Source organism: Coenobita brevimanus, chromosome 45, assembly GCF_032717465.1.
Source record: "Coenobita brevimanus isolate Jiangsu-jjx chromosome 45, ASM3271746v2, whole genome shotgun sequence".
Taxonomy (NCBI): domain Eukaryota; kingdom Metazoa; phylum Arthropoda; class Malacostraca; order Decapoda; family Coenobitidae; genus Coenobita; species Coenobita brevimanus.
Window position 1 is genome coordinate 32648652 of NC_136998.1, and position 22500 is coordinate 32671151.

At 45.0% G+C, this 22500-nt stretch overlaps 1 protein-coding gene across 1 annotated transcript in view; it reads right to left on the bottom strand.

Annotated features, from left to right (window-relative positions):
- CARPA (Carbonic anhydrase-related protein A) overlaps nucleotides 1-22500 on the bottom strand; it is a 556097-nt gene that overhangs the window by 427557 nt on the left and 106040 nt on the right. The window contains exon 2 of the mRNA XM_080271217.1: nucleotides 962-1009. Within this exon, the coding sequence (XP_080127343.1) occupies nucleotides 962-1009 (48 nt within the window). The remainder of the gene's footprint in view (nucleotides 1-961; nucleotides 1010-22500) is intronic.

Sequence of the window (22500 nt, forward strand, 5' to 3'; positions counted from 1 at the left end):
CACAGGAGTACATAGGAAGTTCGATGAGTGGGGATAATAATACCTGATATTAACTGAAATCAACCCAATATAGAATTTAATATCAGACAGAAAAAAATGAAAAAGTCAGGTAGTCAGACAACAGAATGAAAGAGAGGTAGAGATACAAAAGAAAAAGCATAGACAAACAACAGAAAGACAGGGAGACTGACAAAAGAAAGACAGGGGGACAGACAACAGAAAAACAGACAGGTGGATAGACAATAAAAAGAGAGACTGGTAGAGAGACAATAAAAAGACCCGTAAACAACAGAGAAGACAGGTGGACAGACAACAGGAAACAAGAGGAAGATAAACAACAGAAAGACAGGTAGATATAAAACAGAATGACAGGTGGCTGGACAATAAAAAGGAAGAGCAGAAATATGTCCACAAGCCATGAAAGCCCCGCCGTGGGTCAAACAGAAGGTCAAGGTCATCAAATTTTGGCATAAAGTGTTCGAGAAAATGACTAAACGCAAATTCAAGAAATGTGAGGTCAAGGTCATACGGAGGGTTAAGGTCATCAAACTTTGGCATGGCTGAAATGATCTCACCTTTTACAGTTTCTTCGGAAATGGCTAAATGCAAAACGGGAAGGAAGGACGGAAGGACGTAAAGATGGATGGACAGACATGACCAACACTATATCCCCTGGCTTTATACATAGGGGGCATAAAAAAAAAGACAATGAGACAGATAAAAGGTGAAAACGCATTCCATAACTCCATCCACTTCTAGTCATTACACGATTTTAAGTCACATAACAACTCAGGCGAGAAAAAATATCGTGTCTTTTGCTACTGTCATCACGAGGCGTCCTAAGCTAAAATTATCTCACTACAGGAAAGCTAATTTGGGACAGGTGTAGGTTAGCTTTCGTGTCTCTAACTCCTTCCACCGCTATCACAGCTAAAATTAGAGCTAAAAGGGAAATACTCACCAGAAATCCCATCGTACGTCCACCACTCGTCCCAACTCGCGTGTAGACCTGAGAAAAAAAGGTGGGTTAGTTAGCAGATGTAATGGGTATAAAGGTGAGTTACTTAGGGGATTTAATGGGTATAAAGATGGGTTAGTTGGCAGATTTAATGGGTACGTATGGAGGTGTTATTAACAGGCTTTGTCCTTAATAATTTCACTTTTTCCTGCATTTTTCCCTGGGGTTCCTTCTCTCTCTCTCTCTCTCTCTCTCTCTCTCTCTCTCATTCTAAATTACATGGCGGCGTTGGTCAAAATGGAGCTTTAACCACAGCATGAAGTCTACATTGTAAGCTAAAGTTTAATACCTGGATAATGACAATGCGGTTAGTTATCCTCTCTCTCTCTCTCTCTCTCTCTCTCTCTCTCTTTCTCTCCCTCCCTCTCTCTAATATCAGGGTCATACTTTTATTCGTCATTTCTCCTTTAATGCCGGACTGAAAGATTAAGGGGTTGGGGTATACTAGGTGATATAAATAAACACGTACACACATGCACGCACATCACACACACACACACACACACACACACACACACACACACACACACACAAACCTTGCCTACATTATTATATACAAAATCCTCTGCGTATAATCCCGACAGTGGGGACTAGGGGAGAAGGAGAGGAGGACGAGAGAGGGAAGAGGGGAGAGAGGGAAGGGATAAGGAGGCGAAGGGGGAGGAGCGGGCAGGGAGAGGGGAAAGGAAGAGGAGAGAACAGAGGGGAAGGGGTGAGGAAGAAAGAGGGGTGATGGAGAGGGGGTGTTGTGAAGGACAGAGGGGCGGTGTGGAAGACAGAGAGGCAATGTGGAAAAAGGGAGGAGTAATAAAGTGTGAGGGAAAGGTAAGGGGGACGAAAGGAAAGAAAGAGCTGAGGAAGAAGGGAGACTAATGAGGGGTGAGGGACAGAGAAGAAAGACGAACAGTGGAGAGATGAGGAGTAGGAGAGGGAAGGAAGAGAGGAATGAGGAGGGAGAGGTAAGGGGAATGTGGCGAACGAAGGTAAGGTGAAAACGGAAGGGATGTGGTGAGGAGACACAAAGAAGAAGTGACGGATAAGTAAGACGGAGAGGGGCAAGCAATAGAAGGAAAGGGAGGGAAGCAAGGCGTTAGGGAGGAACAGCAAGAAGAAGGTAAGGGATAAGGGTCGGGGGGGGGGAGGGAGGCAGAGAGGCTTAGGATCTGGGAAAGAAGAAGGGAGAGACGGGGAGGAGAAGGAGAAAGGAAAACAGCATAAAGCGGTCGGCGTGGGAGTAAGATGGGACAGAAGGGGGGGCCGAGAGAGGTATGAGGGGGTCGTGAGAGGTCAGGGTCGAGGGGAGCGGTGGGGGGTGAGAGGGGTGAGGGATGAGGGTAAGGGGTGAGAGGAGAGTGACTTAGGATAGGGAAAGAAAGAGAAAGGAGACGGGTACAGGAGAAGGAGTGAAAGGCAGTAAAAGGATGATGACGGGGGGGTGGAGAAGGGAAATGTCGGCCAGGGGATGTAAGGGGTGAGAGGGGTGAGGGTGAGAGGGGTGAGGGGTGAAGGGGGCAGTGGTGAGCTCAATACGGCATTAGCAGTGTAGCTTGCAGGATCAGTGGGGGTTTGGTGGTCGCAGTAATGTAATATTTTGTTCTCATTAGCGTGTGTAGGATTATCTGACTCTGTGTGTGTGTGTGTGTGTGTGTGTGTGTGTGTGTGTGGAACAGGTTAACTTTGCATGTGTGTAAAGGTGATTTATGACATACTAATTAATGCTGCTGCTGTGTGTGTGTGTGTGTGTGTGTGTGTGTGTGTGTGTGTGTGTGTGTGTGTGTGTGTGTGTGGAACAGGTTAACTTTGCATGTGTGTAAAGGTGATTTATGACATACTAATTAATCCTGCTGCTGCTGTGTGTGTGTGTGTGTGTGTGTGTGTGTGTGTACTTTGGGATTACAGTGCGGCCTAAGCTGGGATTAACTTCGTGTACATATGCGTGTGCGTGTGCATACTGGGCTTACGTGTGTGTGTGTGTGTGTGTGTGTGTGTGTGTGTGTGTGTGTGTGTGTGTGTGTGTGTGTGTGTGTGTGTGTGTGTGTGTGTGTATGTGAGAGAGAGAGAGAGAGAGAGATATTCCTATGCATTTTATTTTCCCTTTACTTTCTCTTGCACTTACTTTCACCCACACCTTCACCACTTCGTCAGTCACTCTCTCACCCACTCATCTGCCCACTCATCTTCTCTCGCTCTTCCCTACTCACTCACTCACTCACTCACTCTCACCTTCTTGCACTCACACGCAATTCACATTCACTTATACTTCACCCACACCCACATCCACACCCATATATACCCATAGAAGCTGTATTCAATGCCCATCTAAACTCACACGCCCTCTATAACTACACAGTTCCATACACACACACACACACACACACACACACACACACACACACACACACACACATTCACTCACTCTCAAATGCCCACTCACACCCCATCCACACCTCACCCACACACCCAGTCCTAACCTCGTCCACACTCCAGAATCGAACCCGCGGCCAATTAGCGAGGGAAGGGAGGGCCAGGTAGTGGTGGGTCGGGTCGGGTGTGTTTGCGGTGGGTGCAGCGAGGGGCGAGCCGCTTGTTACCCGAGTGTCAACACCCATTACACCCAGGGTACACAGGAGGGACTGGCTGGGTGCTGGGGAGGAGGTGTGTGTGTGTGTGTGTGTGTGTGTGTGTGTATGTGTGTGTGTGTGTGTGTGTGTGTGTGTGTGTGTGTGTGTGTGTGTGTGTGTGTGTGTGTGTGTGTGTGTGTGTGTGTGTGTGTGTGTGTGTGTGTGTGTGTGTGTGTGTGTGTGTGTGTGTGCGCGCTTGAGAAATGGGTGACAGGATGGGTATGATTTCTGGCCAAGTTTATTCTTTTATGAGAGAGAGAGAGAGAGAGAGAGAGAGAGAGAGAGAGAATAATAATGTTATATTTTTACTTTCCTAATTTCGCCGGAGTGCGTGCATAATGATGTGTGGGTAGGAGTGTGTGGGAGAGAGAGAGAGAGAGAGAGGGAGGGAGAGAGAGAGAGAGAGAGAGAGAGAGAGAGAGAATTTTAGTGCATACATACTCCACATTTTTTACGTGTGTGTGTGTGTGTGTGTGTGTGTGTGTGTGTGTGTGTGTGTGTGAAGAATTAGTGTATATTTACCTACGTACACACTAAATATAAAACCCCAATTCACATGTGCGTAAAGATAACTGTGTGTACTTTAACCTACAGTATATTGTTCCCATGTGTACATAATTTTTTGCGTATTTCTGTTTTTATACCCAGACTTTACGTCGAGAGAGAGAGAGAGAGAGAGAGAGAGAGAGAGAGAGAGAGAGAGAGAGAGAGAGAGACGCATAAGTTTGCAAGCATACAGTATATATTCTGTATACAGCCTATATATGTATGTATGAATGTACGTTTAAATGCTTATGCGTACGAGTGTCTACATGTGTAAATATGTGTATGTGTGCTAGTTATCTATGTGTATTTAAGTACCTATGTGGGTCAGTAAACACAAGCAAGTGCCTGAGTGTGTGTAGAAGTGACTATGTGGGCGTGTGTACCTCCGCTCGTCTTGTGTGTGTCTGGAGCGTGTGCGTGTGTACCCAGTGCCTGTCCACGCCACCACTGCATACACACCCGTCCCCTCGTTACTGCCCACCACCTGTCAATTACTGCACTGTCTATTAACACCATTTACCACAATCCATATCAACACCTACCACAATCTTATAATCATCCACTTCTGTCTATTTTTGTATATCAGTCTATCTATCCATCCATCCATTCACCTTTCTATCTATCTAACTACCACCAACTACCACTACCTACTCCCTCATTGATATAACTGAAAATCATTTACCAATCTTCAATTATCAATCATAATCAGCATATTATACCACAAATAATCACCATCCAACTCTCTCTCTCTCTCTCTCTCTCTACGAAGAACACGTTCTGAAATACACAAACCTGCCATCATATCTCATTTGGCACAGAATAAATGCTAAAATTACTAAAAAAGTGGTTCTTATTAACAGTAACCAAGAGGTCAAGACAATTCTCTCATTATACTTCTACTATTCTTTTTCTCCATCTTAGCTGCACAAGAACAAAATATCGAAAAATACACAAAGAAAAAAGCTACAAGGTTTATTTCTTCAGACGGTAGCTGCTTTCTGAGGGCAAAACAATGCTTTGAGGGGCACAACCCACGAATGATACGACGTTCTGCCCCGTAACATAATCCTCAAGGGAATAGAAAGATTCTAAAAGGAAATTATATTCTTGACCTTGAAAGTCCTGCAAGTAGCTTGGGAGTGTAAAAGGAAGTTTGTAGATAATACTATAATTATTACAATTTATTTAGCAAGGGGAAAAAGAAAGAGTGTAAGACGATCAAAAAGAGACATACAGGGTAACAAGACACATTCAAAGGATATAGAGATTTTACAGGACAACAGGAAACTTTGAGGCATTGTAACTGGCTGTAAATGGAGCAAAAAATGCTTTGAAATGCTTCTACCTATCTATCTATTGCCAGACGCCTCAATCCCGTTTGGGGTGGCCACAAACAAATCGCCTCCAAGTCGCCCTGTCCCCCGCCATTTCACTGCCCTGCTCCCAACTCACACTCTCCTCTCTCATATACCTCTCCACCCCATCCCTCCATCTCATCCTCGGCCTCCCCCTCCCTCTTCCCCCCTCCACCTCACTCACATACACTCTCTTCGTCAGTCTTTCACCCTCCATCCTCTCCACATGGCCAAACCACCTCAGTGTGTTCCTCATAACGCTTCCTATCACATCCACATCCACACCACAACGCTCCTTTATATCCTCATTCGTCAGCCTGTCTCTCCATGTGACTCCACAGGCTCCTCTTAAATAACTCATTTCCACTGCTCTCACTCTTGACTTGTGTCCTTCCAACAATGTCCAAGCTTCACTTCCGTACGTTAGAGTTGGTATCACAATACTGTCATGTAGTAACTTTTTCACTTCCATGCTCACTTCCCTGTTTCTTATCACTGCTTTCAAGGAACCAGCAACCTTTCTTCCCTGCTGTACCCTTTCAAGCACTTCACCCTCCAAACCTCCATCCTTACTCATCACACTACCCAAATACTTAAACGTACTCACATTTTCCAATTCCTCACCATCTAACCTCGCTGTACATTCACTAACTTCACCTCTCTCAAAGACCATCACTTTACTCTTCCCTACATTCACCTTTAGGTTCCGTTTCTTACACACTCTCTCAAACTCATCCACCAAGCCTTGCAGCTCCCCTTCGTCTTCACTCAACAACACAGTATCATCTGCAAACAACAGTACAGGGAGTTTCCAAACACTATCCTCTCTCACCAGGGCCACTCCAACATCCACTAACCTACCTTGTACCTCTTTTATTACCCCATCCATGTACAGATTGAACAACCATGGAGACATGACACATCCCTGTTTCAAATCAACTTTCAAAGAGAAAAATTCACTTAGTTCACCATCCACACGCACTGCAGCCTTCGCACCATCGTACATACTCTTCACAGCATTCAACAACTTCCCATCTACTCCATATATTCTTAACACTTTCCACAATCCTTGTCTATCCACCCTGTCATATGCTTTCTCCAAATCCATGAAAGCCGCATACAACTTCTTTCCCTTCTCTAGAAACTTTTCCACTAAAGATCTAAGAATGAATATCTGATCTACACAACCTCTTCCCTTCCTCAAGCCTCCCTGTTCTTCTCCAACTAATTTCTCTGTTCTTTCTCTAACTCTGTCTATAAGTATCCTACCATACACTTTTCCTATTATACTAAGAAGACAAATGCCCCTATGATTACCACACACTTCTTTTTCCCCTTTTCCTTTGTACAAGGGAATAATTATACCTGACTTCCAATCCTCCGGGACTCTACCTTCCTCCCAGGCCAATCTGCACATCTTCCACATCCATTCTACTACTATCTCTCCTCCATGCTTCAACATTTCACCACACACTCCATCAATTCCTGGGGCTTTCCCCGATTTAACTTTCTTCATTGCTTCCACAACTTCTATCCTACTGATTTCTTCCTGTCTTCTCACCTCCCTCCTTCTCCCAGCCATTCCCCAGCCACTTATACTCGCATTACTTCCATCCTCTACGTTCAACAATTCCTTAAAGTGTTCTCTCCATCTGCTCACTTTTTCTCCCTTCTCCACTAGTAATCTACCATTTTTATCTTTCACTCCCCTGCTAACTTCACTTCCACCCTGTCTTACTCTTTTCACTTCTCTCCAGAACATTTTCTTACAGTCCCTCCACTTTACACTCAAATTCCTTCCAAATTCCTCATCCACTCTCTTCTTACTCTCTCTTACTAATCTTTTCACTTCTCTCTTCCTTTCCACATATAACTCTCTCTTCCGCCTCTCAACTTCTTCCACGCCCCTATTTCTCATCCATTCATTGTATGCTTTCTTCTTTTGTGCCACAGCCTGTTTCACCTCTTCAGTCCACCACGCTGTTCCTTGCACCCCCCTCCGTCTTCTCTTCCTTCCACACACCACATCACATGCTGCACATATTTCTTCTGTAAATATCCTACACACACTTTCCACGTCTCCCACATGCTCCAATTCATATTTGCCCAATCGTTCCTCCACTTCTCTCTTATACTCTGCCTTTTTCTCATCCTCTTGTAACCTTTCCACTCTCCTTGCAACTACCCCTTCCTCTCGTCTTTCCCTTCTTCTATTCCTCCATCTCACTTGCATCCTAATTCTGGCCACCACCAAGCAGTGGTCAGAAAGTCCACTCCCCCAACCTCTATACACTCTTGCATCCTTTACACATCTTCACATCCTTTCATCCACACACACATAATCAATCATTGCCTTCCTTTCATTCAGTTCACCACCCACCCTTCTCATCACTCGCCATGTATACCTGTGGATCATTTTATGCCTGAAGAGGGTATTGGCTATCACCAACCCCCTCCCAGCACAAATGTCCACTAACGCACTCCCATTCTCATCTATCTCGACAGGCACACCCCACTCACCAACTATTCCATCCACCTTCACATTACCAACTTTACCATTCATATCACCAATCAAAAACACTCTCTCATTCCTTCCAAACTTTTCCATGCACACTTCCACATTTGTCCAGAACTCTTCTCTCACTCTTCTAGCACGATCTTGCGTTGGCGCATACACACACACAATCGCCCACATTTGTATTCCAACTTTCAACTTTACCCACACAATCCTTGACCCAACTGATCCATACTGTCTTATGCTCTTCTTCCATCTTTTACTCACAACTATACACACTCCTTCCTTTGCCCTCTCATTCTCATCTACTCCTGCACATATACCCCATCCATACTCCCATTCTCTCACACTTTCTCCTCTCCATTTTGTTTCAGTTATTCCACATACATCCACTTTCGCACCCTCAAGCACCTGGACAATCTCTCTCTCTTTCACCTCATCATTCGCTCCTTTTACATTCCATGTACTCATTACCAAGTCCTTTGTCCGGTCCTGGGTCGTCATCGTTTGGTCAGTCCTTGTCCGAGGCTTCTTGTTTGTTTTTTTAGTTAGTTGTTTTCCGGGGAGGGGCACTAACCCTCCGCCAACCCTTTTAGTCGCCTTTTACGACAAGCAGGGATATATATATATATATATATATATATATATATATATATATATATATATATATATATATATATATATAAATAAATGTGTCAAGATGTTTTGAACTAACCTTCAACTTTTAAACCAAAATAATATGAATTTTCATTAGATTTCTTTATATGATCAAAATGACACAAAATCTACAAAAAAAAGTGTATCAGCATAATTTATATGACAAAACTGATGCACATAAGTATGAAAAAATGTTTCGCAGAGACAGATAACGATGACACGAGGATTTAACACTCAATTTATATTCTGGTCTGTTAATGCTTACCCAATTTTTAATCACACTGTCTACGAATATTAAAAATAGGATAGCTTAATTGACACCCAATCACGTTCTGCCAAAAAATAAGATTGGCATGTGATAAATTTGTGAATGCGAGGGAAGCCATCTAGGATCCTTGGAATCAATTCACTTTTTTTTTGCTGAAAATTGACACTCTCTCTCTCTCTCTCTCTCTCTCTCTCTCTCTCTCTCTCTCTTGGAATATATTAAAACATGTAATACACAATGACTGCCTCATCTCACTTCACTTACTGCTAAGAACTGAAAGTAGACGGAAATTAATATTATTTGTTAAGTCAGTATATTTGCTGTATTTTTTTTTTTTTTAGAATTCTTTGCACTGACGTTAAAATGGAAATCATATTTGTAAAATGTTTTGTCAGAACTCTGTCTTTGTAAGTTTTTTCAGGTACTAAACTTCTGCATAAAATTTAACTACGCTGATGGTGAGCCGTCATCTGTATGTCTTGCTGTTTGGTTGGATCTCTCTCTCTCTCTCTCTCTCTCTCTCTCTCTCTCTTCCGGAAAAACAAGTGACCAACGTGACCTCACTGCGAGACGGTAATGAAGACTGACAAGACAGGACACAGAGTTTAATAAAAGTTCTTCTATCGGGAGACGGACCCAGGCTTCTTAATCTGTTTCCTTGTTTCCATCACCCTGTCTAAATCGGTTTAACGACGCCCTTCCCCCTTTCTGAATTTGCTTCAACTCGATCTTAAGTCTCTGTTACTACTACTATATCTGTTTCTTGATCTCCATTACTCTTTCAATAGGCTTCCATAGTCATATTACGTTTTTTAATGCTTCACTGTTATCACTGCCCTTTCTACAACTGTTTCGCTACGTCTGTTATTTATCTAAATCTGTTTTTCTACGGCCATTGCTATGTCTAAGTGTATTTCGTATTACTTTTTTTATTGTTCACTTTTCCTCTGTTCTTTCTAAATCTGTTTCACTACGTCTGTTACTCTTTGTAAATCTACTTCTCTATGCCCATTACTATATCTAAATGTATTTCGTTACGTCTATAACTCCTTCATCATCCTTTTTGCAGAGCTAAATAATAGTTTTAATGCTGTATCCACTCTGTTCCAAAATTTGCTTCCACTGTCTCTCCTCAATCTGTCTTTCTTCAGCTTTTCGCAAATCTAAAACTGTTTCAATAGGCTTGGTACTCTAAATATCCTTCTCCACATCCTCTACTAGGAATTATAACTGTAGCAGCCAGCATGAGGGGAAGTGTGACACCGGACCCTCTTTTCGGTGTACAGCCAGAATTATCTTTCCGAGGCAGGGGAAGTAGGAATGGAGAAGAGGTGTCTGCAGTGAAAATATTGCCTGTGAAACCAAGGTGTTGCAATGGGTATGTTTGTGTCAGAGTCTGGGTCATCGTGAGAGACAGACAGACAGAGATATAAAGTGGAAGAGAAAATCCCAGGCCAAAAAAAAAAAAAAAGGAACAAAGAAATAAAATATAAGAGAATTTGAGAACGTAAGTGCAAGAGACAGAAAGACTGACGGCCCGCTTCAGAAGAGAAATATGCAGAATAATGAGAGAGAGAGAGAGAGAGAGAGAGAGAGAGAGAGAAGGGGGGAGGGGACAAAGCTAAGAAATAAGGAAAGAAAACAGAAAGACAAACATAACTTTAAAGCAAAGTCAACAAGGAAGCAAAAGCCATTTATCAAGGCTTCCTTCCTTCCTTCCTTCTTTCTTTTCTTTCTTCATTTCTTCCGTGCTTTCTTTTATTCATTCTTTCATTCATTCATTCTTGCCTTCCTGCCTTTCTTCTCTTATCGTTCCTTCCCCATTATTCTTTTTCATCAAACACACCCTACCTAATCGTCCTCCTTTTCCCCATCCTCCCTTCCTTTCTTCTTGCATTTCTTTCTTTTATTCTTCTATCTGTTCTTATTACCTTCACTCATTCCCTTCTTAGTTTCCTTTCGGTCCTCCTTCCTTCTTTATTTTTCTCCCTTCCTTCATTCACTGCATCTCCCTTCTTTATTCTCCTTCATTTGTTCAATACTTCCCTACGAAATATTATCCTTCATTTCTCCTATCTTTCTTCTTTCACCACTCACTGTCATCAACTAAACACACACACAACCTCTCCTCCTTTTTCCATCCTTCCTTCCTTACACACAACAACCTCTCCTCCCTCCTTCCTTCATCCTTGCTTCCTAACACACACACGATCTCCTCCTTTCTCCATCCCTCCTTCCTTACTCAAACACAGCTCCTTCCTCCATCCTTCCTTCCTTACTCAAACACAGCTCCTTCCTCCATCCTTCCTTCCTTCATTCCCCCTGCCTCTCCTTCCTTCACCCTTCCTTCCTTACACAAACACAACCCTTACTTCCTTCATTCTTCTTTCCTTACATGAACATAGCCTGTCCTCCTTCCTCCACTCTTTCACTCTCAAACACTACCCCTCTTCCTTCTTTTCTCCTTCATTCCTCCTTTACCCCCAACGCGTCAAACAAGCACACCTCCTCCCCCTTAATTGTTTAACAGGGCCCAGCAGTAACTAAGCTAATCTGCCCCGCCTGTGGGTTGTTAAGACGCCAGTAAATAGAGAGACGAGGAGGCGGGCCAAACATGACATATATTGTTGGGCATGAAATGGATGGATCGATTGGGTGTTTGTCAGGTCGATTGGGCGTGGAGGTGTGGATGAAGTAGAATAGTGCGGAGGTGTGGATGAAGTGGAGTAGTGTGGAGGCAGGATGAGTGAATATGGAAGGAGAGAGGGTTGGTGTGGACAGTGGAGCAGCAGGGAAGAGAGAGAGAGAGAGACAGAGTCAGTGGACGAAAACAGCTTCACCCTGCCACTTCCTCAGGGCTGCTTTCTGAGTCTCATATTAGATTTGCAAGGTTTCTCTCTCTCTCTCTCTCTCTCTCTCTCTCTCTCTCTCTCTCTCTCTCTCTCTCTCTCTCACACACACACACACACACACACACACACACACACACACACACACACACACACACACACACACACACACACACACACACCTCACAGAGACAAATACAAATATTTTTCACTCCCTGGTATTCTTACATTGCCGTTTTGCTCTTTCTCTCTCCCTCTCTCTCTCTCTCTCTCGACCTCGCCTCTGATATATGCTAATGCTTCACTATTTTTCAGAGGAGCAAGTCTGGATTCCCTGGCCGACTTCTGTGTTTGCCTGTCTTTTAAATCCTCTAAATCCCCCTTGTAAGATCGACCTGGGACTTCTTAAAATATCTTAGGGTGGGGTGGAATGAGAATGGGGTGTCTGGGTGCGGCTTGGTGAAGACAGGTGAGGTTAGGTGGGGTTAGGTTAGGGTAGGTTAGGTTAGGTTAGGGTAGGTTAGGTTAGGTTAGGGTAGGTTAGGTTAGGGTATGGTATGGTAGGGTAGGGCAGGGTAGGGTAGGTTTGTGTTTGGTGGGTGTGATTGGTTTGGGTTTTGTTAAGCTTGGTTACGTTAGATTACACTAGGTTAGGTTAGGATAAGTTTGCCAGTGCTGGGTTCTGTCAGGTTAGATGCGCTAGGCAAGGCTGGGTTAAAATGGGTTAAGGGTTAAGTTAGGCTGGGCTGGATTGGGTAGATTAATGCACATTTGGAAAAGTTAAAAGTAGAAACAGTAAAGTCCATAAATTTACCTACTTCAGACAAAGAGGAACTGGGTTGCGGTGGGTTGGCCTGGATTGACCTGGATTAAGACACAACAGGGCAGATCAGAGGAGAAACAGTATGGCAGGAGGACAGACCGGGGCTAAGCAACAATAACAACGAAAATAACAAACAACAATAACAATAAAAAATAACAAAGACAATAACTACGTAAGCTTCTGGAAGTGTTTATACAACGAATGGATAATATTACGTGGTGGAAATTTATGTACTTTTGTGAAAACTGTGTACACGGCATAATCTAGATGGCAAAAACGTAACAGCTGGTCATCTAACTAACATGCCCCATTTCACGAGGTCTGTTTAATTCAAGAACTCTGTGGACACCAAGAAAACAGGCCAAGCGAAGAAATACTGCTCACACACACACACGCACACACACACACAAATTCATTTCGACGAAGATTTGTTTTTGCTGTTTACAAGCCTCCTACTGCCCCCACTTTCTTCTGGGGCAAACGCTGGACTTCTCTTCCTCTCTTCCCTTCCCTAACTTTACCCTCCTCCTCCTGCCTTTCAATCTCCTGCTCCCCTTTCCAACCTTTCTCCCCCTCCTCTATCCTTCCCTTTTACCTAACCCTTCCACTTCAGTTCCTATTCGCTACTCCCCAACCTACCTACACTTCCTTACCTTTTCCTCTTCCCTCTTTCCTGTTCTTCTTTTGGATTTTTATATTTGCTTTTCCACTTCCCTTCACCTTCTCTACCCATCTTCTCATCCCTCCTTTCACTTCCTCTTTCACTTCCCTTCGCCTCTCTCTCTCTCTCTCTCTCTCTCTTTCTCTCTCTCTCTCTCTCTCTCCTTTTCTCTCCTTCTCATATTCCCTTTACTTCCTCAAACCAGTTCCTCTCCCTTTCGACTCACATCACCGTATCTTCCCATTCTCCTCTACCCTTCCCAGCTCGTTTTTTCCCAAATCCACTCCCCCCACTCTCCTGCCCCTCTTCTCCCATCTCCCCACCCTCTTTCTCCCCTCAAATCTTCCTCCCTTTCTTCTTCCCCTCTCCAATCCTTCTCCCATCTCCCATTCACCTCCCACTTCTCAGTCTCCTAACTTCTCCCCTCCTCCTCCTCTCAAATTTTCCTCCCCTATTTCTTCTCCCTTCCAGTCCTCCTCCTTCTCCTCATTCCTCCCCTCCTCTTCTCCCCTCAGAGGAGCGGAAGGACGGGCTGTGAATATTTCCATACTTTCCCCAGAGACAACTTTCCTTTCGCTCAGCATTTCAGTAATCGTGTGCCAGGTCTCACTTTGGATAGATGCAGGGTGTTTATTTCTATTTATCTGTTTTTTTTTTCCCCCTGTCTGTCTATCTGTACATCTGTCTGTCTATGTGTATGTAAATGTTTGTGTATGTGAGGAGGATGCATGTGTGTGTGTGTGTGTGTGTGTGTGTGTGTGTGTGTGTGTGTGTGTGTGTGTGTGTGTGTGTGTGTGTGTGTGTGTGTGTTTTGCTTCCCTGGAAAGTAAAAATCCATTTCCTGTAATTATTGTTGTTATACTTCTTTTTAGTGCCTTTCATTAGATTTTCATACTCCATACCATGTGAGATGAGTGGGGCAAAGCACGCTCTTTTTCCACGAGAAGGAGGAGGAGGAGGAGGAGGAGGAGGAGGAGGAGGAGAAGAAGAAGAATTATAAGAACCAGAAGAAGAACAAGAAGACAGAGAAGATGAGGTGGTAGTAGTTCTAAGAGAAAGTTCTGTCATGGAAACAAGAATCAATCTATAAAACTCTGGGGGGTTTGGTATTATATTTTCCACTAGCAACCGGGAGCGTTACACCAAACTTCAAGGGCTAACTATGGTACTGTTCATTTCTCCCGCCCAGGTTTCACAGAGCCTCCTGCTGTAGAAGAAGGCTAGGGAGTTTTGCTGTGTTTCTTTTCATTCTCTCTCTCTCTCTCTCTCTCTCTCTCTCTCTCTCTCTCTCTCTCTCTCTCCCTCTCTCTCTCTCTCTCATTATTATGCTTACGACCTTTATGATGATGGCCGCCAGTCTGTTTCTTCCTCTCTCACCCTTTTTTTTTCCCCTCTTTCCCAATGTATTTTCTTTTTTCCGTATTTATGTGCTCTCTCTCTCTCTCTCTCTCTCTCTCTCTCTAATTCCCCCATCAACTAACTTCCCACAGCCACATTTTGTCCCGTCTCCTCCTGACAGCTAGTGGGTCCAGCTGTCAGGGGTGAGGCATTTTTTCAGCTCTCTGTCTATCTGTGTGTGTGTGTGTGTGTGTGTGTGTGTGTGTGTGTGTGTGTGTGTGTGTGTGTGTGTGTGTGTGTGTGTGTGTGTGTGTGTGTGTGTGTGTGTGTGTGTGTGTGTGTGTCCTGTTCATTCTGTTCTGTCTCTGTCTGTCTATATGTCTATCTGGCTAGTCTGTCTGTCTGTCTCTTTGACTGTCTGCCTATTTTTACTTATTGGCATCCCTCACTGTCTGTCTATCTATCAATTTGTCTTTCAACATCTCTTCCTGTCGATCGTTTGTCGGTCTTCTGTCACTGTACTTCTCTCATTCAATGTCTCTGTCTGATTCCCTGTTCATCTGTCTGTTTTCCACCTTTGTCTCTGTTGGTCACATAACACATCCTCCTGTTTATCTTTCGTGTCCTTCTGTCTACCTTTTTTAACTATTACTTCTTCATTGCTGTCTTTTGTCTGTCATTTTTTCAGCGACTCTGCCTAATTTTGATTTTTTTTTTTTTACCCTGTCTGTCTAGTCTCTGTCTACTTTTCAGTGTTGCCTGTCTGTCTTTTTCTATTTGGTTGCCTGCTTTCTGTTTCTCTGTCTGCATGTGTGTGTGTCTGCTTAATGTCCGTATGCCCTTTCATTTTTTCCTATACATTTTTTCCCCTGTCTGTCTCCACCTGTCTATCTTCTCTGTTTCTCGGCCTGCCTTGTCCTCTCGTGTCTATCTATCTGTCCGTCTGCCTGTAGGTTTTTGCCGCCTCTGCCTTTCCGTCTAATGACCTATGCAAATATCAGGTTAAATGGGACGTCGATTTGTCACTGTCTGCCTCCTCCCCGACCTGTTTTTCTGACTTAATCCCTTCCTGTTTGCGGATTTCTATTTCTGTTCGTTGACCTCTACTTACGCACCTCCCTCCCTCCCCCCCCTCCTCTCTCTCTCTCTCTCTCTCTCTCTCTCTCTCTCTCTGCCTACCCCCTCCCCTCGTCTTTCTCTCTTCCCCTCTGCCCTCCTTTCAATCACTCCTCTAACCTATTCTTCACCTCCCCCTTTATCCACTCCTCCTTCATCACCCTTTCCCTCTGTTGTCTCCTTCTCCCCTTCTCCTCCCTCCCCTCTCCCCTCGCTCCCTCCCCTTCTCCCCCTTTTCCCTCCCTTTCCCCCACCCCTCTCCCTTTTGCAGTCACTCCTTGCCCAACTTATCCTTCACCTCTCCTTCTTTCCTCACCCTTCCCCTTCGCCATCCCCTCTCTTTTCCCCTCCCTCCCCCACTCTTTCCCCTCCCTCTCCCTCTTCCCCCCTTTGAGCTGTGGCAGGTAAGGGATAATGAAGCCGTGTTTACCAAGGGGGCGGCGTGCCCTAATGAAATTCGCAAATGCCCAAATTGCACCTTTACTTGCCACGAATTTTAGGCGGGCACGGGGAATATCTGGAAGCCATTGGGAATATTTTGGGGAGGCCTGGGGATATTCCTAAGGGGTGGGGATTATCTGGGGAGGACTGGGGATATTCTTAAACGGGTAGGGAATATCTGGGGAGGACATGGGGATATTCTTAATGGGTAGGGCACATCTGGGGAGGCATTGGGAATATATTTAAGGGGTAAGGGATATTTCTTGAGGCTTAGGGGTATTTTTAAGGAAGAAGGGAAGTCTAGGGAAGATTTTGAGACGGCAGGGAATACTTGGGGAGCGGATATTTCTTAAGTCATGAGCAATATTAGAGGTAATGCGAATATTTTAGGGATATAAGAGTACAGGGAATATTCCGGGTTTCAAGGAGTATTCTCGGAGCTGGGAAAATATTGAATTACCAGGTATATAGAACAGATGCGCCGTAACTATTATGCAAAAAATAGAGTGAAAATTTATTGGGCAATATAGGAAAAGACGTAAGTAATATTTTGAGGAGAGGAATATTTCTGAGATGAGTAATGAATATATTTTGGGGGAGGAAGGATGGAGATTAATTTTCCTATTTTAATCACAGTTTCTTTCGTGGTTTCAATATCGTGTGTGTGTGTGTGTGTGTGTGTGTGTGTGTGTGTGTGTGTGTGTGTGTGTGTGTGTGTGTGTGTGTGTAGGAGCAAGAAAGTGTGCTTGCGTGGGTGTTTTTTTTTTTTTGTGTGTGTGTGTGTGGACTGATTACCTTGCTCCACGTTTATCCCCTCACCCCCCCTCCACCCCACCCCTACCTCCATCCCTCACCCCCACGTACAGTACGTGTGTGTGTGTGTGTGTGTGTAGGGACGGGAAAGTGTGCGTGTGTGGGTGTGTTTTTTTGTGTGGACTGATTACCTTGCTCCACGTCTACCCCCTGACCCCCCCTCCACCTCACCGCTACCTCCGTCCCTCATCCCCACTTCTGCCTCCCCCCCTTCGCTACCTCACCCCTCCTCACCCTCCTCCTAATTCCAGCTTTCACCCCAATTTTCCTCACCTCTACATTCTCTCAAAATTCCTTCCTTCCTTCATTTGTCTTCATTTTATCGTCCATTTTTCGTTTCTTTCCTCCCTCATATATTTCCTAGTTTCTTCTCACCACCATCCTCCCTCTCTCAAGTTTCTTCTCTCCCTATCCTCCCCCCTCTCATGTTTCTTCTCTCCCCACCCTCCATTCTCTCCTTCCCTCGTCCATCTCCCCCTTTTCCTCTCCCATGCATATTCCTCCATCTCTGTCATATATCATCTTCCTTTCTCCCCGCCATTCCCGATTTATCTCCCCTTACCTTCCCCTGGCTTCTTTCTCACCCTCGTCCCTTCCCCTTCATTTCTGCTTCCTACTTGCCCCTCTGTTCAATTACATTCTTTTACTCCCTCCCCTCCATTTCCCCTTCCCTTCTCCTCCCTTCCCTTCTTCCTTTTTCCTACTCTCTTTCCCACATAAACTACTTCCCCCCCCCCTCTATTTCCCCATAATTCCCCTCCCGCCTTCGCTTCTCTTCCTTTTCCTACGTTCCACTCTTTCCCCTCCCCTTCACTCCCTTCATTCTCATCCTCACTTCTATATACCCTTCTTCCCTCCCCTCTATTCATCGCTTTTCCCCTCTTCCCTGCCCTCTCTCATTCCTCTTCCCTACTTTCTTCACACTTCCTGCTTCTCTTTTCCCTTCCCTTCCCAGATCTTTATGTACATTCCCTCTCTCCCTCTACTCACTTCCATTTCCCTTATTCTCCCTTAACTTCCCCTACATTCCTCCTTCCCATTTCTCTCCTCAATACATCACTTCCCTCCCTCCCTTCCTATTCCCACCTCTCCTCCACCACTTCTCAACTTCCCCATCATTTTCCCTTATCCAGTTACCTTTCAATCCTCCTACCTTCTTTCCCCTTCCCCCTTCTCTTATATCTCAAACACATCCCCCTCTCCCTTATACTTCTCCCCTCTCTCTTCTTACCTCCGCTTCTTACCTCTCCCTCTCCTCTCACCTCTCCTTCTCTTCGACTTTTCACCTCTCTTCTCTCACCTTTCCCTTTCCTCCAATTATCTCTCCCCTCCACTTCGCTTTACCCCCCTCCCCACTCCACTTCCTCCCCATAACACTACGGCTGACACGAATTACCACACACACCGAAATGCTCCCCGCCCGCGTTGACAGGGCGTGACGGCCAAATGTGACGCTGGGGTGACAGGCGACAGGTGTGTGACGCAGGGGACAGGTGTGTGACGCAGGGGACAGGTGTGGTGAGACGGCAGGGGGGAAAAATGTGACGGGGTGAAATGAAAGCTAACCACTCCTGTAAATGGCAACTTTTTATTTTTTGTGGAACTTTTCTTCTCTCGCTTTTTTTTCCACACCCCCCTCCCCTTTTACCAAAAAAAAAAAAAAAATGCGTTAAGATGATGACGATTTTATTAGGGCAAAAATAAAGAAAGGTTGAAAGCCCATATAAAACTGTCATGTCTGGGAAAAGAAAAAAGTAAAGCAGAAAATAGCCACACGTCATTTTTTTAAAGGCCTGAACATATGTACTACATCTACGAATAAAAGAAGCTTGAATTTGGTCCCCTTCTGTTTAATAATAATGATGATGATGATGATGATTTGGTAGAATAGGAAATGACTGAGAGAGAGAGAGAGAGAGAGAGAGAGAGAGAGAGAGAGAGAGAGATTTCCAGCATCATGGCCTCTCGTAGTGCAGAGGTTAATTACAGTCACCCCCTTATCACCACCATCCCCTTATCACCACCATCCCCTTATCACCACCATCCCCTTATCACCACCATCCCCTTATCACCACCATCCCCTTATCACCACCATCCCCTTATCACCACCATCCCCTTATCACCACCATCCCCTTATCACCACCAACCCCTTATCACCACCATCCCCTTATCACCATCAACCCCTTATCACCATCAACCTCTTATCACCATCAACCCCTTATCACCATCAACCTCATATCAACATCAACCCCTTATCACCACCAACCCCTTATCACCACCAACCCCTTATCACCACCAACCCCTTATCACCACCAATCCTTATCACCATTAACCTTATCACACCACGGTACTGTTATCTTACTGTTATCTCTTCCAGACGATTTTACGTATCTTACGATATTTTCAGGGGAGATAAAGAACTGATATGAACAGGTAGTTGGACTTCAGGGGACGTTATCTCTCTTATCTCTCAGGCTCCTATGACTCACTCTCTGGTGAAGCTGGGAGAGAATGCTAGAGCTGTATCGACCAGGAGAGGGTTAAGCTCAATTTTAAAAAGTGTAGTGGCAACAAAAAAATAAAAAGGAAGTTATGGCAGTGAAAGAATAAATGGAGTGTGACGGAGGGGGAGGAAAGGTGAGAGGGTGACGGCAGATACATACTGAGGTAGATAAAACACTGATAGATAAAGATATGGATAGATAAAGTGTGTGTGTGTGTGTGTGTGTGTGTGTGTGTGTGTGTGTGTGTGTGTGTGTGTGTGTGTGTGTGTGTGTGTGTGTGTGTGTGTGTGTGTGTGTGTGTGTGTGTGTGTGTGTGTGTGTGTGTGTGTGTGTGTGTGTGTGTGTGTGTGTGTGTGTGTGTGTGTGTGTGTGATGAAGGGCGGGAGGGGAAACGTAGAGGTAATAAAGAGAGGAAATGTGAATGGGGTTGAAACTGGGGTCGCTCCCTTTCCCTCTCTCTAATTACCCCTCACTAAATCTCTCTCTCTCTCTCTCTCTCTCTCTCTCTCTCTCTCACTCTTCCTCTCATCTCTCCTTCTCTACTCTTGCGTGTTGTCGTTTTCCATCTCCCTGTCTTCCTCACTATCCTCCTTTTTCCTTACCATATTCCTCATTCTTTTTCTTCTTTTTGCATTCTTCTGTTTCATGTTGACTTCCTTCCTCTCCTTCCCTCGCTGTATCTCCGTACCTCATTCTCGTCCTTCCCCTCTTTCCTCCCCCTTCTCTCTTCCCCTCCCTTTCCTCCTCTCTTTTCTCTTCTCTCTCCGCACTCTGTTTACCCCTTCATGATCTCTCTTTAACTCTCTTCTCTCTAACAATCTTGACTCAACCTTCTCCCTCTTTTCCTCCTAATCTCCCTCCCTCCCTCCAACATCTCTCTCTCTCTCTCTCTCTCTCTCTCTCATCACATCCATAATCCCTGTCCCCGCAAAAAGCACTACGAGGAAGATGATAGCAGCGAGAGGATGTGGGTTTAGGGGGCATTAGTGGTGTGTGTGTGTGTGTGTGTGTGTGTGTGTGTGTGTGTGTGTGTGTGTGTGTGTGTGTGTGTGTGTGTGTGTGTGTGTGTGTGTGTGTGTGTGTGTGTGTGTACGACTCTGCTGTTGTCTTTGTGTAGGCGCGTGTGAAGAAGGCTTGTGTGTGCGTTGGCAGTGGTGCTTAAATGTGTGTGTGTGTGTGTACGTTGGTAGTGGTGCTTAAATGTGTGTGTGTGTGTGTGTGTGTGTGTGTGTGTGTGTGTGTGTGTGTGTGTGTGTGTGTGTGTGTGTGTGTGTGTGTGTGTGTGTGTGTGTGTGTGTGTGTGTGTGTGTGTGTTGCCCCCCCTTTTCTCCCTCCTGTTACCTCCTCCTCCCCTCAGTTTTTCCCCAGTTTTTTCCCTCATACTCTCTCTTCCTTTTTTTATTTCATGCGCTTCATCATTTATTCTCTCTTTCCTTCCTATTTCTCTCTCGTCTCTCTCTTTTTCCCTGATCTTGTTTTCCTGAATTTCGTCCTATATTCCTGGCTCCATTTTGCCTGACTGATATATTTTTCTTATATTTTTGCTTTTCCATGTTGTCTGCCTTGCCATTTAACAATCATCTCAATTCTCCTTCATCTGGGGATTTAAAGGATCATCTGGTTTCTTTTTAACTACCCGGCAATTTATACTCTCTTTTTCTGTCTGTCTGTCTGCCTGGTCTCTCTCTCTCTCTCTCTCACACACACACACACACACACACACACACACACACACACACACAAAACCATCCACTCACCCACAGAGACGACCCACCCCCACACAAACAAACACAGACACACAGACGCCATCCTCCTTTCATGTCTCTCCTCCCTTCCACTCTGCCCATTTTCCCTTCTCTTTTCCTACCTCCCCCAACCCTCTCCTCCCTCCCCTCCATCACCCCCTGGTAAGTGGCAGCGTCCTGGTGGCGTAATTCCAGTATTTCCAGGATTTCCAGGGGTAATGTAATGTTTGGGTCGTTCTGCCTCCTCTGACTCAACTGGGGTCGTCTGGCAGAGAGGGACATGGAAGGAAGGAGGACTGGAAGGGGAAGGCGATGCTGGAAGAAGAGGGGAGGAGGATGGAGGAAGAGGAGGAGAGGAAAGTGGAGGAAGAGGCGGAGAGGAAGATAGAGGAAGAGGAGGGCAGGAAGATGAGGGATAAGGAGGAGGAACTGGAAGATTTAAAAAAAGGGGGGGGGGAAGAGAGAAATGTAGGGAGGACTGGAGAAGGAAGATGCTGGAAGAGAGAAGACAAAGGAATACAAAGGAAAGCATACAACAACAACAGACCTTATGATCCTTTCGAGGCTGCTTGTTACTGAGTAGACTATGATTTCGAGATCTAAAAGAGGGAGATGGAGGACGCAAGGAGGGAAATATGGACGGAAATATGTTGAAACAGGGACTGGAAGTGAGAAAAATATAGACAGAAGGCATGCTAAACAGAGAGAGAGAGAGAGAGAGAGAGAGAGAGAGGGAGAATATGGGAGCAAAGAACCTAGACGAGGCGTTTGGACAGGAAGACTTGGAAGACAGCCACGAAAGGAGGTGCTGCAGGAAGAGACCTGGGAAATATCGATAGAGAGAGGGAAGTATGGTAGGATGGTAAGAGACTTGGACGATGGAAATGGAAGAGTGTCTGGAACGGAAGATGGTCAGGACGAGAGATACCGAGAAAGGAACGATATTTACGTGGAAAGAAAACAAAAACAGCTCCGGATGACGACAGAAACGATAATGAAAACCTGACAGAGGTGGTTATGGAAGAGAGGGAACTGGAAGAGGGGGGACATGGAAGCAAGAGTGGAAGAGGATCTATGGTAGGGGGTACTAAAAGAGAAAAACCTGAAAGACAGATATTGGGTTGGAATGTAAATATGGAGAATGGTTCGGAAAAGTGCATTGGTGGGAGATGTAGAGGGGAATGTAGAAGAGTACAATGTGGAACAGGTGGCTGGATGGAAGAGCATGGA